Source organism: Chamaea fasciata, unplaced genomic scaffold (genome assembly GCF_029207755.1).
Source record: "Chamaea fasciata isolate MVZ Bird 193981 ecotype frontalis unplaced genomic scaffold, bChaFas1.0.hap1 SCAF_5, whole genome shotgun sequence".
Classification (NCBI taxonomy): domain Eukaryota; kingdom Metazoa; phylum Chordata; class Aves; order Passeriformes; family Sylviidae; genus Chamaea; species Chamaea fasciata.
Window position 1 is genome coordinate 62,494,944 of NW_027094090.1, and position 13,110 is coordinate 62,508,053.

The 13,110-nt window shown below is 37.6% G+C and overlaps 1 protein-coding gene across 3 annotated transcripts in view; it reads right to left on the reverse strand.

Annotated features, from left to right (window-relative positions):
- Window positions 1–13,110, reverse strand: part of LARGE1 (LARGE xylosyl- and glucuronyltransferase 1) — a 275,959-nt gene that overhangs the window by 184,972 nt on the left and 77,877 nt on the right. For all 3 annotated transcript variants that reach the window (XM_066184003.1, XM_066184004.1, XM_066184005.1), the window contains one exon: window positions 8,771–8,957. In XM_066184003.1, coding sequence (XP_066040100.1) covers window positions 8,771–8,876 — 106 coding nt within the window. In that variant the 5' untranslated portion in view covers window positions 8,877–8,957. The remainder of the gene's footprint in view (window positions 1–8,770; window positions 8,958–13,110) is intronic.

Genomic DNA, 13,110 nt, shown 5'->3' on the forward strand with positions numbered 1-13,110 from the left:
ATGCAACATTCTTTGATTTTGAACTACACCAACGACAACCCCAATCCTGTGTCTAGAGAGCCAAATGAAGATCCTATTGCAGCACCAATAGCCGTAACTGCACTGGGTTTGATCTCTTTAGGAAGAACAATAACCACTTTGAAGACGTGGGGGCACAGGCTTCAGTGACTGGATAAGGGTCCACAAGCTGCCCAGGCTTCCTCTGCTTGTCATGGTGGTGCCATCTGACACTACCTGTGCTTGCTCAACAACAGCCAACACAAGCAAGGCTGACAGTGCTACAATCATACTTTCACTTTATTTTGCACATACATGTTTCTGGTTTTCCATTCAAGACCTTGGTGTGTTACTACCTACAAGCTAGTAAGCTACTCCAGGTGTTTAAAAGCTTTTACTAGTGACAGTGATCTCACTGGGCATTTCAGAAGTTCAGGAAGCAGTATTCAGAGAGCAAACCACACACTTCTTCAGAATAGGTACAGATATTATTACATGTTCACTGGAAAAAGTATCTCATTGTGAAACACTTCATTTATATAGCAAAATATTTTAACTGGGGCTATGATTATTTTTTAAAGCAAATATACCAAACAGAAGCACAGGCTCCTTTGGATTGTGAATTTAATTTAGGAAAATGTGACGATTCTATGATTTTTTTTGTAATTCTAACTTTACTACTTTCAGCCCTTTCTCCCTAATTCCTCATCTCTGCAAACTCTGACATTTAACAATTTCAAAGACAAACAGAATTATAAAATTAAAAAAGAAAAAAAAAAGGAGGTTTAAACCCTTGATGTTTACATCCTAGACTTTGACAATTTCACAGAATTAGAGAGAAGGGCAGTCATGCCACACGTTAGAAAGAATTATTGTCACAGGATAGCTCAAACGGCTTAAACACGGTTAAACTGGAGGAGAATGTCAGGTTAAAAACGTAAGTTTCCAGGTCATCAACTTTTCCTCTTTTTGTTGATATCTACAAAGCTGAGTGAACCAGGATGACTGCTGTCAGACTACGTTTTTGAAGTTAGTTGTGCATGTCACTCAATAATCCAAGGATATCTAGATACATTAAAAAAAAATCTCTTTCAAGTCTAGAAACAAGAACTGCAAAGCAACACAAGAGAGGTAAAACTTCAAGGGAAGGAAATAATTACTCAGCTGAACAATTCAATGGCTGTCATGTCTGAAGAATGTTTGAAAAGGGTACGGAGGGAATAAAAGAGATGTGTTGAAGATACTGGTATTGTTAAGCTAAGCAGCATACCTAAAACACATCCACCCATTAACAGGGTATCAACCTTCCCACTCAGTTGCTTTTCCTAAACCATTCCAAAACATAAACTGCAGAACATAAGAATGACCATACACAATGTGTGAAGTAATTATTTGAATATTTTTTTAACTTGACTCCTCCTCCTTCTGATATTATACATATTTAAATAAATATGTATAATACCAAAAGGAGATATAAATAAACAACAAATAAATATTCAAAATACAAGTTTCAGAAGTAGTGGAAGGCACTACAGATGCAATTTGCTGTCTAACAAGACAGATTTTGATTTCAAACTTCTTCCTGATCTGAAAAACAGCCCACAAATTTAAATACAAAAACTTCACAAAACTCAAACAGCCCAAATTAATTGTTCTGAGAATCAAAAACTGAATTTTCATTTCAATCTTTTAAAGCACCTCTTTTTCACATATTTTTTTCATCTATGCTTATACATTTGTTGACCTGCTTGGCTGTTTGCCCCCAAAGCTCATTGATTAATTTCAAATTACTTTGCTAGAGGGAAAGAAGTGAAAGGTAATGAAGCTTCTACAATTGCCAGGAACACAGACAGAGAGAAGAGATAAGCCAAACATTCTACCATTGAGCAATACACTGCAGTAGGAGCTCAGGATTTATTTAGATACCAGGAGATCCATATGGGAGCTAGATTATATAAATTGTAGGAAAAGCAACTTCAACATCAATCAGCTGCATGACATCAATCACAGCAAGTCAGGCTACATAAGTTCCAGCACACAAAGGACTTCTGGTGTACTTAAAACTGCACATTTTGTTTCAGAAAGCCAAGTGCTGCTTCTTGAGGTTTGTTTTTCTGCTTATTTTTAACAAGACATTTAATCACAGAATTCACAGAATCACTAGGTTGGAAGAGACCTTCAAGACCATCAAGTCAAATCTAGCCCTAACACCACAACTAAACCATGGCACTGAGAGCCACATCCAGTCTTTTTTCAAACACATCCAGGGGTGGTGACTCCACCACCTCCCCAGGCAGACCATTCCAATACTTTATCACCCTTTCCGTAAAAAACTTTTTCCGAACATCCAACCTATATTTCCCTTGGCACAGCTTAAGGCTGTGTCCTCTCGTTCTGTCAGTTGCTGCCTGGAGAAAGAGACCAACCCCCACCTGACTACAACCACCTTCCAGGAAGTGGTACAGAGTGATAAGGAATTGTAGAGACTGATAAGGTCACCTTGCTTTTCTGTTTTTATACTAGAAAACATGTTTTGACTACGAAGTTATTGAGTACCTATCTTTGAAACAGAGGAGGAACAATCAAGAAATAGCAGTCATATTGTTGAGTCTTCCATGCAGCCCTAACAGAATTTGGGCATCGGTATGTCCCTTCCTCTTGAAAGAAATTTGCTTACTTTCATGTAAGACAACTTTTACAGATGGTATTTTTCCCAAAGGTTTGTTCAAAGAAGGAGGAAGACAAAGATGAAACAAAACCCTTGAGAAACCCCACCAATCATATTCATTTAGCTGCTGTTACAAAGAAGCTGGCCCCTCCCTCCTGTCAAAGAATTCCTTTTCATTCTGACCTTTATATTTCTGCCAGAAATGACAAATTAAGAGCTGTCTAGAAAAAGAAAGCTAAGAGAAAACTGGTGTTTAGAAGCAAAGAAACATTCCATCCAGTCATGAGATTCTACAGAGAAGAAAGAAGGTAATCCTACAGCTCACTTCGCTTTTCTGAAAGCATGTGCTTAAAAACACAAGCATCAAAAGAAAACATGTGCCCTCTGTGCTGGAGTTCCAAAAAAGCAATGTGGACTTGCTTTCCTTTGGCACAGCAAACTGACAAAAGAAGTGGCCATTGCAAGATTCATGGCTTCTCCTGAGATGACAGGGTATAGGTATAAGGATGTGAACTCCTGGCAAGCTAAAGAGAAAACAACACTGACTTCAACCTTTAAGGGGCTGAGCAGGAGTGGACATTACTAGCTAAGGATAAAAGTGGATTCCAACATTCAAAGTTTAATCAAAAAAGTGGTTGAGAAGAAAAAAAAAAAAAATCCATGTTCTTCCATTTGACCTCCAAAAGCTTCTCACGACCATGGTGTATTTTGGATGACACTCCTGGCATAAGGCCATTCTTGTTTTGGTACAGAAACTACTTCAAATTTCCTGTCACTGCTCACAAGAAGGCTGTTATTTATAAAATATTTTTCAATATTTACTTACTAATTTTATTTTCTTAGATGATGAACATATAAGGCTTCTCAAGTCTGTAAAACAAATGTGGGGTCACTGACTTCTAAGGTAAAGATGATAAGCAGAGAATGACACTCAGCTTTCACAGCATGGACCTTCTGGTCCTTTATCAGCATTCTGCATCACCAAATCACCAGGGTTTCACAGAAGGACAAGTTTTCCAGGAGCAACAAAACTGCTCATAAGCCTGAGGTCTTTGCTGTCATAATTGATGTTACTCTTGTAAGATCCCCAAACATATTTGAGAAGGGATAGTGATTGCAGTAGAGATAGAGGTGCTTATGTGGCAATTCTCTATCACCTGAAATAAATGTAACAAAAGAGGAGTAAGCCAGCATTATTTACTCCAGAATGGAAATGAAGGGGTGGCTTTTTAATGAAGGATAGACAATATTCACTAAACATACCTCCAGTAAATCTGTTCAGACACTCATCACGGTAGCACCCTTACTTATATGCAGATGCACCCTTTCAGGATTTCTTTTCTCAGAACTTTATTAAACAGACAGGATCAATGCAAAGGTGAAAGCTTCTATTTTAAATGGACACTGGATTAAGTTTTCTTGTTTAATCCTGTTGAGACACATACCAGATAAAATTCAGGCCAACTGAAGGAAACGTAATAAAAAAGCAATTCCATGTTTTGTGCATTTTTGATTACATTGTCTCTGAGGGAATTATTTTCTGATGTTTGTTCATCACTTGCAAGTGCCTAACAGACATCTTAGTAATTAATTATTTGTTTGCCTCTTTCTATGAGCAACGTAATGCAAGCATTTAAAGTCTGGGCAGTTTTCCTCATGTACATAGATCATGTGATAAACTTTTGGCACTTAACTGAAAAAAGCTGAACCCCCAGAACGAGTTTTTTGAGTCAAGTATTCACAAATATGATTTCAAAATCTACTTCCCATGAATATTAAAACTGGATATTCATTGTTCCCATAGACAGTCTTCTCAATTAACATATTCACTAGAATATTTATGGAAACATATACAAAAAGAGTATGAACAGCATCAAAGTGAATCCATTTAAATACTAAGATGAATATTTTCAGCCTTCCTTCAATTTATTTTATTGTATTTTATGAGGTGTTTGCCCAACTCTGGCTTCAATCATGTCTCTAGAGATGACTTTGACTGAAATGAATTGTCAGCGAATGATAGTTGCCCAACACTGGAGTGAAAAGAGGACAACCAAGGAAAGCAAGTCCCAGGAAAGAAGGCAGGCTCTGTTTTTTAAAATGCTACCCGAGCAGTTAAAAGAAACCAAAGTCAACTGCTCTCTCACAGACTCCCTACAGGATCTCAGACAACTTTTCAATTTTTCATCTTAAGGTTACATTACTGGCTCTCTCTTTCCTGGGAAATATGTTCTACACAAGAGCCCTACAGACACACTTCAGGCTTTCAGCCTCAAGTGGATCCACCACACTGGGACTGGTAACTCAAGTGTATTTTCATCCTGTCAAAATGGGGGTGACTGTAAATCTGCTGAGGTCACACAGCCACAGTGCTGTTTTTTGTTTTGTTTTTTTTGTTGTTTGTTTGTTTGTTTTTTTGAGGAATCAGTAATCTAGAAAGCATGGTCAAATTACCATTCCAAATCTCCATTTTACATGACCTTCATGGTAAGGGGCATAGAAAACTGCTGCACATAGCTTGGAAAATTAAGCAATTTATGGAGCTACCACTAGTTAGTGAAACTGCTATTTTCTTTCTAATGAAAATTCATCATGTATTATTTGATTATTTCCTTTTCCCTGTTTTAAATGCATTCACTGCACTTTGTCTTTAGAATATAATCTAAGAATGTTTGAACAATTAGTTTTTTCATTCAAATTGACAGATAACTGAAATTATGCTGTCCTTGTGCATTATTAAAAGCAACAGTAACTAGGTACATTTAAAGGCTATACAAAATTCAATATTGTCTTTAATATTCTGCTTCATAACCTTAACAGACATTTATACATGACTAATGAAGCTTTTAGTAGCTACTGCTGTCACAGCTTGAGTAACACTATCTCCAATGAATATTCTAAGGGAAGGGTCTTACTGGAAGTGTCTGAGTGACAACAGTGAAGTAGCAGGCTGCCATGTACTTTCTGACAAGAGAACAAAACCCAAAATAAAAAAATTCTGTCTTAAGGAACTCGAAACTATTTAAAAAGCAGTAAGGCATATTTTATATTACAGATTCACAAACAAAGCTTTTTAAAAGTTTCTGATGTGATCCTACTCCCATGCTATGGCAAATGAATAACTTAAGTTCTTAGATATAAACATATGGATGAATAATGTAATTCCTAATTACCTCAAGAATATATGAGGCAGACACAGCACTACAGATGTCATACCAGAGATTTGAGTCTAGAGCCCTGAAACATACAAAGAAAGAAAAAAACTGCAGAAAAATAAAAAAAATCTCCACAAAATTTTTTGCTTTGACAACTCAGCTAGGTCAACCTTTAAACTTAGTGAATAAAAGACCACAGTGATTTTACTCCTATATGTAGGTATCTTCAAACAGAAACATTCCCAGGCCTGGCAAGGCAATTGGATTCACCAAAGGTAAATCATGTTTGACCAACCTGACTGCTTTCTGTGAAGAAATGACTATGAATACATGACCAGCTGATGCAACTCCCTTGAATTTAAGCACAGTATCCCCAGATCCAAGCTGGGATTTTTCCGTGTATACGGCTGGACTACTAGATGTGTAAAAAACTACCCAAAATGTTGGGCCCAAAGGGAGATGGTACCCATTCATGGTGTGTCTGGAAGTCCATGTATTCCCTAACCTTGGAGGTTTTCAAGACACTGTTGAATAATGTCCTAAAAATCTTGCCTGATTCCAAAACCCACACTGATCTGAGCAGGAGTTTAATGAGAGAACTCCTGAGGTCCCTTCCACACTGAATAATTAAATGAGTTTATGAAGATACTAGGTATTGATGACTTCTTTAATTTGGTGGAGAATAGTCTAACAAGAACCATTTACTCAAATTTTAAACCAGATGTACTGAAAAGAAATTTTCTAGCCCTGTAATGAACAAAAGAAACAACTGCCAGGAGGCAGAGAGGACTCTACATTCCTGATGGTTTAACATCAATGCTGTTGTGAGGCAATTTGTACTCAGTTAGAGAATCACAGAATGATACAATTGTTTATGATGGAAAAGGCCTTTAAGAACATTGAGTCCATCCATTAGCCCACCATGGACATCCACCATGTCCACCACCAAACCATGTCCCTAAGTGCCAAATATACACATCTATTAAACATCTCCAGGGATGGTCACCCAACCGCTTTCCTGGGCAGCCTGTTCAATGTTTGTCAACCATTTCTATGAAGAAATTTTTCCCAATATCCAATCTAAACCTCCAGTGGTGCAACTTGAGGCCATTTCCTCTTATTCTGTTGCTTATTACTTGGGAGAAGAAAGCCACCCCCACCTCACCACAGCCTCCACAGAGAGCTCAAACATGAGTAAATTGTGAGAACCACTGTGGAGGAAAAAAAAAAAAACAAAACAGGAAGTGATGTAAAATAAAAAAATGGCATTTACTTTTTGTCCATAACATCTACAAGTTAAGGAATATGCTAGATATTATTCAGTTAAATAAATATCTAACCTCAGTTTTTAACCAACAAAGATAGAATAATTCCCATGCAAAATTAAGAAAAAAGAAAACAGATACAGAAAAATAACCAGAAGAGTTACTAATTGTATATGATTTCCAGTCCTTTTCCAGTGCAAGGCTTTTTAATAGGTAATCGGCTTTGTTCCCTGGTTTGCATTTAAGATTAATTCACAGTGAGAGCTTTAAGTCACTTCAAATACCCTGTAGCAGCAAATTTCAAGATTTGTATTGAATTCTCTGTAAAAACAAAGGATTCTATTCACAGAGGAATTTAAAACACCATAGCATTATCAACTGTGGACACAATTAAAATAGTCATTACGACAAAGCAGTATAATATTCTTCTAAAAGCAAAAAGGTGAGGCCTACATTTGCTCAGCTTTTAAAAATCAAACAAAATCAGTACTGTTCTGCCTGCTAGATTATTATTTTTAAGTATGCAGTTAGCACCCCTTGTATTTCCAATTTAACATGAATCCTGTTCTAGAATGAATTCATGGAGTTAGTGCACATTAAGGTAAAATTTTAAGTACTCAAATAAATTTGCAAAAACAAATATTTGTACACGGCATAGAACTAATTCAGAATCATATGCAACACACACTGAAAATCTTTCACATGTTCTTACTTGTAATGTAACATGGAAACCCCTTTTGTTTCCGAACACAGCATAGATTTGTCAGCCAAGGATACATGAAAGAAATTTGACATTTTAAACAATGCCTTTTAAAATTATCAGACTGCAAACTAGTGACTGAAAAGTTTTTACAAGGTTGGAACACCTTTCCTCATGTTAAGGCAACTACAAAGGCTGAACGACTGTTTTTTCACTCTTGCCAAAGGAAAATACCTATTGCCTGACATAAAATGCCTTACCTACACAATAAACAAACCAAACAAACAAAAGCTACAAAGTAGCAAAAAAAAGGAGAGCCAGAATCTTTGAACCTCACCTAACTGAAGTATTACTGCTGAAGGTCCTTAAGGCCAGGAAAAAAACTTCATCAGACAGGCATTTGAAAAGACAAAGTAGGGATTATTCCAAGTCTTGTTATAAAAAGTGCTCATTACATAGCTGCAATTCAATGTACCTATAAACGGGAGGATTGCCACCTAAAAAAAGAAGGGGACAGAAAGATATTCCAACTAAAATAATCCACTGACAGTCAGGTGGATGTGGATCCAAACTATTTTTATGTAAAGAAATCTTATATAGATGTTCAACGATTTTCAGTGTTCAGCATATCTGAAACGAGATGTTAAAAATCTTACAGGGCATAGGATAGGCAAACTTTTAAAAATTAGAAAATACAGAGAAAAAATTAGCAAACTGGACAGGGGGGGAGTTGTAGCACTTTTTCAAATTTCAAAGATGAGTGGAAAACCAAGTAATTGTGGCCAGTAATTAATTCAACATCCTCAGTAGTGAGAACACGGTAAGGAAGGCCCTTTGTTGAAATCTGCACCTTGGGAACTATTTCATATGCAAGCCAAATGAGATTTATTTAAACAAAATCAGTGATGACTGATCTCCATTTGTCTGCCCAGCTACAAATCATTCAACACCCCACCACCTCCCCCAGCCATTATTCTTCTCCTACCTTCAAAACTCCCAGCAAACAGATAAATCCACGTAATGGCTGGGACAAAAAGGATGGTCAGAGAGGCAGCCAGGAATTTCCGTCGCCCTCTGCAGATCCCCAGCATTCTCTCAGGAGTGCAGAATCCCAACCCAACGCTGTTCCTATGTCGGAAGCAAATAGTCCACAGCCTCCCACATATTACTCCCTGAAAAGGAAAGGAAAAAATATTTCAACAGCTTATTTCTCTACAGGAAGTTATAGACCATGTCAGTGTTCCAAGAGAGTTAAAAGAACAGGCCTAAAAAAGGGCTACTGCAATTGCAAGGCAGTACCCATTTCAAAATTATCCATGACTACTTATTATAATAATAAAACAAGTTTTCGAGGTCAAATTGACAGTAAGTCAATAAATCACATCATATCGCCTAAATACACACTAAGCTCCATCTTACCAAGAGATGTCAGCTTTATTTGTGGTTTTGTCCTCATTTTACTCAACAGGAACTCTGAGATCTTTGATACCCCTGTGTGCTGGGGTCCCATCAGAGATAAGAGAAAGCCACCCACATTCCTTCACCTGCTCCCCAAGAGCAGAAGTCACACCACTGAATCATTGATCTGTCTGCAGTTGGTCATGAACTCAAGAGGGTGAACCAATAAAATGAAAGCTGAAGTTTGGGGGTAGTGGGATGTTACTGAAATTACCCACTCTGCACATCAAAAAGCAGTGCTGATGAACTGCTGTATAAAAGGGGAGAAGAGAAAGTCAAAATGGGCAAGGAAATATCCTTGTTCACACAGCGGATATCAGGAGCTTTAGAATCTATGCCATGAGAAAAATGGATTCTGCTGAATAACAGAGTTTTCATTAGGAAAAAAATAATTCTGATCCAAATTTGAAATAATTGTTCTGCATTTCAGAAGGGCCAAGAAAAAAATATATGATGATTTTTATTCACAGGAAAATGAGTACTCCCACACCAGTGCTGGCATGCAGAGCATAAAAATAATGTTTCATATTGATAGCAGGTTTTTTTTAAAAGGGAAGGAAAGGCTAGTAGAGGAAAGAGAAGTATTAAGTCCATGCAAATCTACTTCAGGTTTTGCGTGAAAGGGCTTGTTTTTCAATTCGAAGAATAGAAGTGGTCTGCAAGAATGATAGGGAAAGAAAGACAGACTCTGGTAGTACACGGTGTTTAATAACAGTGTCCTTTGACTTATGCTTAAACTAGCACTATAGCTGATACAAGGAATGAAAGCATTTCTACAGAGACATGTTAACAATGGCTGCTGTGTGTCTTGAGAGTATTTTAACTCTACAACTCCATATATATTGCAGTAAAAATCAATTCTGAAATTAAATTACAGCAAAAATGAGAAGGTAGACAAGAGAAATAGGTTCAGACAAAAATCTCTGCTGCTGGAGATACCTGGCTGTAGTAATCAGGCAAACTTACAACTGTTCTTTGAACATTCAATAGAGCCCACTTTACTACACTACAGTTTAAGAGCCATGATAGTACTCTGACCTTGGAACTGATAAAATGGACTACAATTTGTCCAGAGCCAGCACAAAAAGCATTCCATTGTGTCAGCTTTTCAAGGCAATGAATGCCTCACCACAGAGATTTTGCACAAAATATGTGGGCAGAATTAATACTACAACTGCGGTATTAAGAGTCACTCTGTGTTAGACAGAGACACACATTTGGTAGATAAATTGTGGAGAACTCTTATCTTTATTCACTGTATTTGGATAATGATTACATTTCATTTCTTTTCCTTATGGCACATAGCTTGTACAACTTCTCTGAAGAGAGTCCCTTTACGTGCCTACTTGAAAAACACTTTCCCAGGCTTCTGTGTTTATAAGCATGTGTATTATAAAATGCAGAGAATCACTTATTTTAAGTAGGATTTTTTTTTTTCCTTAAATGGACTGGCATGCACCACTGATATCAGTCTGTGCATAAAAAAATAAACCTCTGAAAACACAAACTCCCAAGCACAGTCATTGGCAAATAGCCACATCTTGCACTGAAACATGCATGCACTGGCCGAATACTGCTTCTACCAATGACACCTGTAAAAATTACACGTAACAAAGTAAGAGTCAACACCACGTTTCTGAAATCACCCTGTTACAAGTATGCTGATACAAGTTTCCATTGCAATGACATACAGACTCTGAAGCCTAGAGTTATAGTGCTGCTAGTGGATTAATTCATCCTGGGGCAGCATATTTAGGAAATCATTTGATTTTTCCTATATATTCCTTTAAATAACCATGTAAGCTAAGTTTCTGAACAAGTTGATATGGAGGATGTAATCCAGTTTTTCTGCGCTACGAATGTAAGGTACTCTAACAAATCAAAAAGGTGTAAGACACAACATTGAACTCCCAGTTCAGCTGTGAAGGAAAGGCAGGAATGTGGCAAATTCAGTTTTCTACAAATTGTCATCATTCAGACAAAACAGCCAAATCATTTTGCACATTGATGCGTATCCTTTATCTAACTAGAAAAACATTTGGGAAAATCCTTAACAGAAAAGTCAGCTTGTGATGGATCACCCTAGGAAATGTTAAGATACTTCTTTTAATAGTGCTTTGAAAGAGCCATAAACTAGTTTAAATTAAACTTCTACCATCTCCCCACCTCCCCAAAGTTGTGAATAGCATCCCTTGGGTCTTAAATATTCATTTCTAGTGTATAAAATCACAGCACCTGCTGAGTACTTTTATCCAAAGTAGATGATGCATCATGTGCAACTCTTACACAAGCAATTACATAAAACTTCCATGAATGGTAATGAAGATCCTTGGCTTACAGGAAGAGATTTGGACTCAGTCATGTATTCACTATTGGCTTCACTCAGAAACAATATTACCTAATACACGGCTGTCAAATGAATTGAAAGAAGACATTGCAGCTCTTTTGACTTAGTTTTCCTTTCAACAGGTGCCAGATTGACATCCACCACAGAAAGAAAGGGACTGACAACACTGGTTGGACCAAGGACTGAGCACAAAACAGTTGCACATTTCTGCCATATGGGTCTGGAATTGCCTTTCAGAATCCTCCTACAGTCTCCACTGCTCCTCACACAACAGTCCCACTGAATCAGACTGTCATCTGCCTAAAAGGTCTTAGAAAGCAGCGTCATGGTACAAGCCAAAACTGAAGCTACTTCAGATAAGATATTGCTAGGGACATTCATCTTTTCAGTAAAATGGTTCACTTCATTTACACAAAGCCATGCAGTGCTCCTCCTGATAGTTATCAGTCTCAACAGCTGTGCTAACTAAACACCTGTACTCAGAAATACACAGCATGAAATATATTGGAAACAAAACAAAGGATGAAGGAGTAACTGGCCAATTTAACCACTGCATCTAGGTGTGATACTCCGATCAAAAAATAGCCAGTGGTCGCTCCTTACCTGTTGCCCAATGTTGGTATTTTCAGATCTAACTGAGCCACAACGAGCATCTGCAACTTTATCTATCTTTAGTGGGTTTACCTCAAAGCAAGGGAGACCAAAATTAGACCCAGAGTGAAAGGGAGTGTTTGTGTCTGCAGTTTCAAACAGTCTCAGCTACATCCCTCCAGACACGATCAGTTTTCTGCCTGTGGCACAGATACTAAAAAGCACATGCATTGCAGGATACTGTTCTACCTTGCTCTTCAATTGTGCTCCAAGAGCACGATATAAATGTATTTTAGAAATCTGATTCAGTAAGTACTACCCATGAAAGCTAGCTGCATGTACATCATATGCATTGTGTCTTGCTGTCAGTGTGTCAGGTGCTATACACTTCTAGGACACACCAGTTCAGGATTTATAAAACCTAGTGCACAGAAACAACTCCACAGACCGCTGCTAACTCGGGCCAGCTCACCCCTCCCTGACTGCTGCTAACAGTGCTCCAAGAGGTTACCAGCTTGGACAGTGCCAGTGCGTGGGGTCACAGGGGGAATTAAAATAATTTGGGGTTCTCATTACAAAGACTTACTCATCGGTTTCTCACCTGACCAGAATGACCTTTCTTACCTTCACATATAGTCAAATACTTCCATTAACTACACTAACTTAACAGAGTAGTTTCTTTGTTTTAAATTGCGGATTATCTCCACAGCTAAGCACGAAGCAGCTCTCAACCAGTATGAGCAGCACATATATTAAAGTATGTAACACAACATTAATCACATTGGTATTCAGTTTCTATATGTTTATTTTCTTTAATTACATTATGAGAACTCGACTATGTCAGACATTCAGGAGTTCAGTGAAACAATGGAAGTAATTATGAAAACAAAAATCAAACACAATTAACTAGATTTAACTGCTCTGCCATA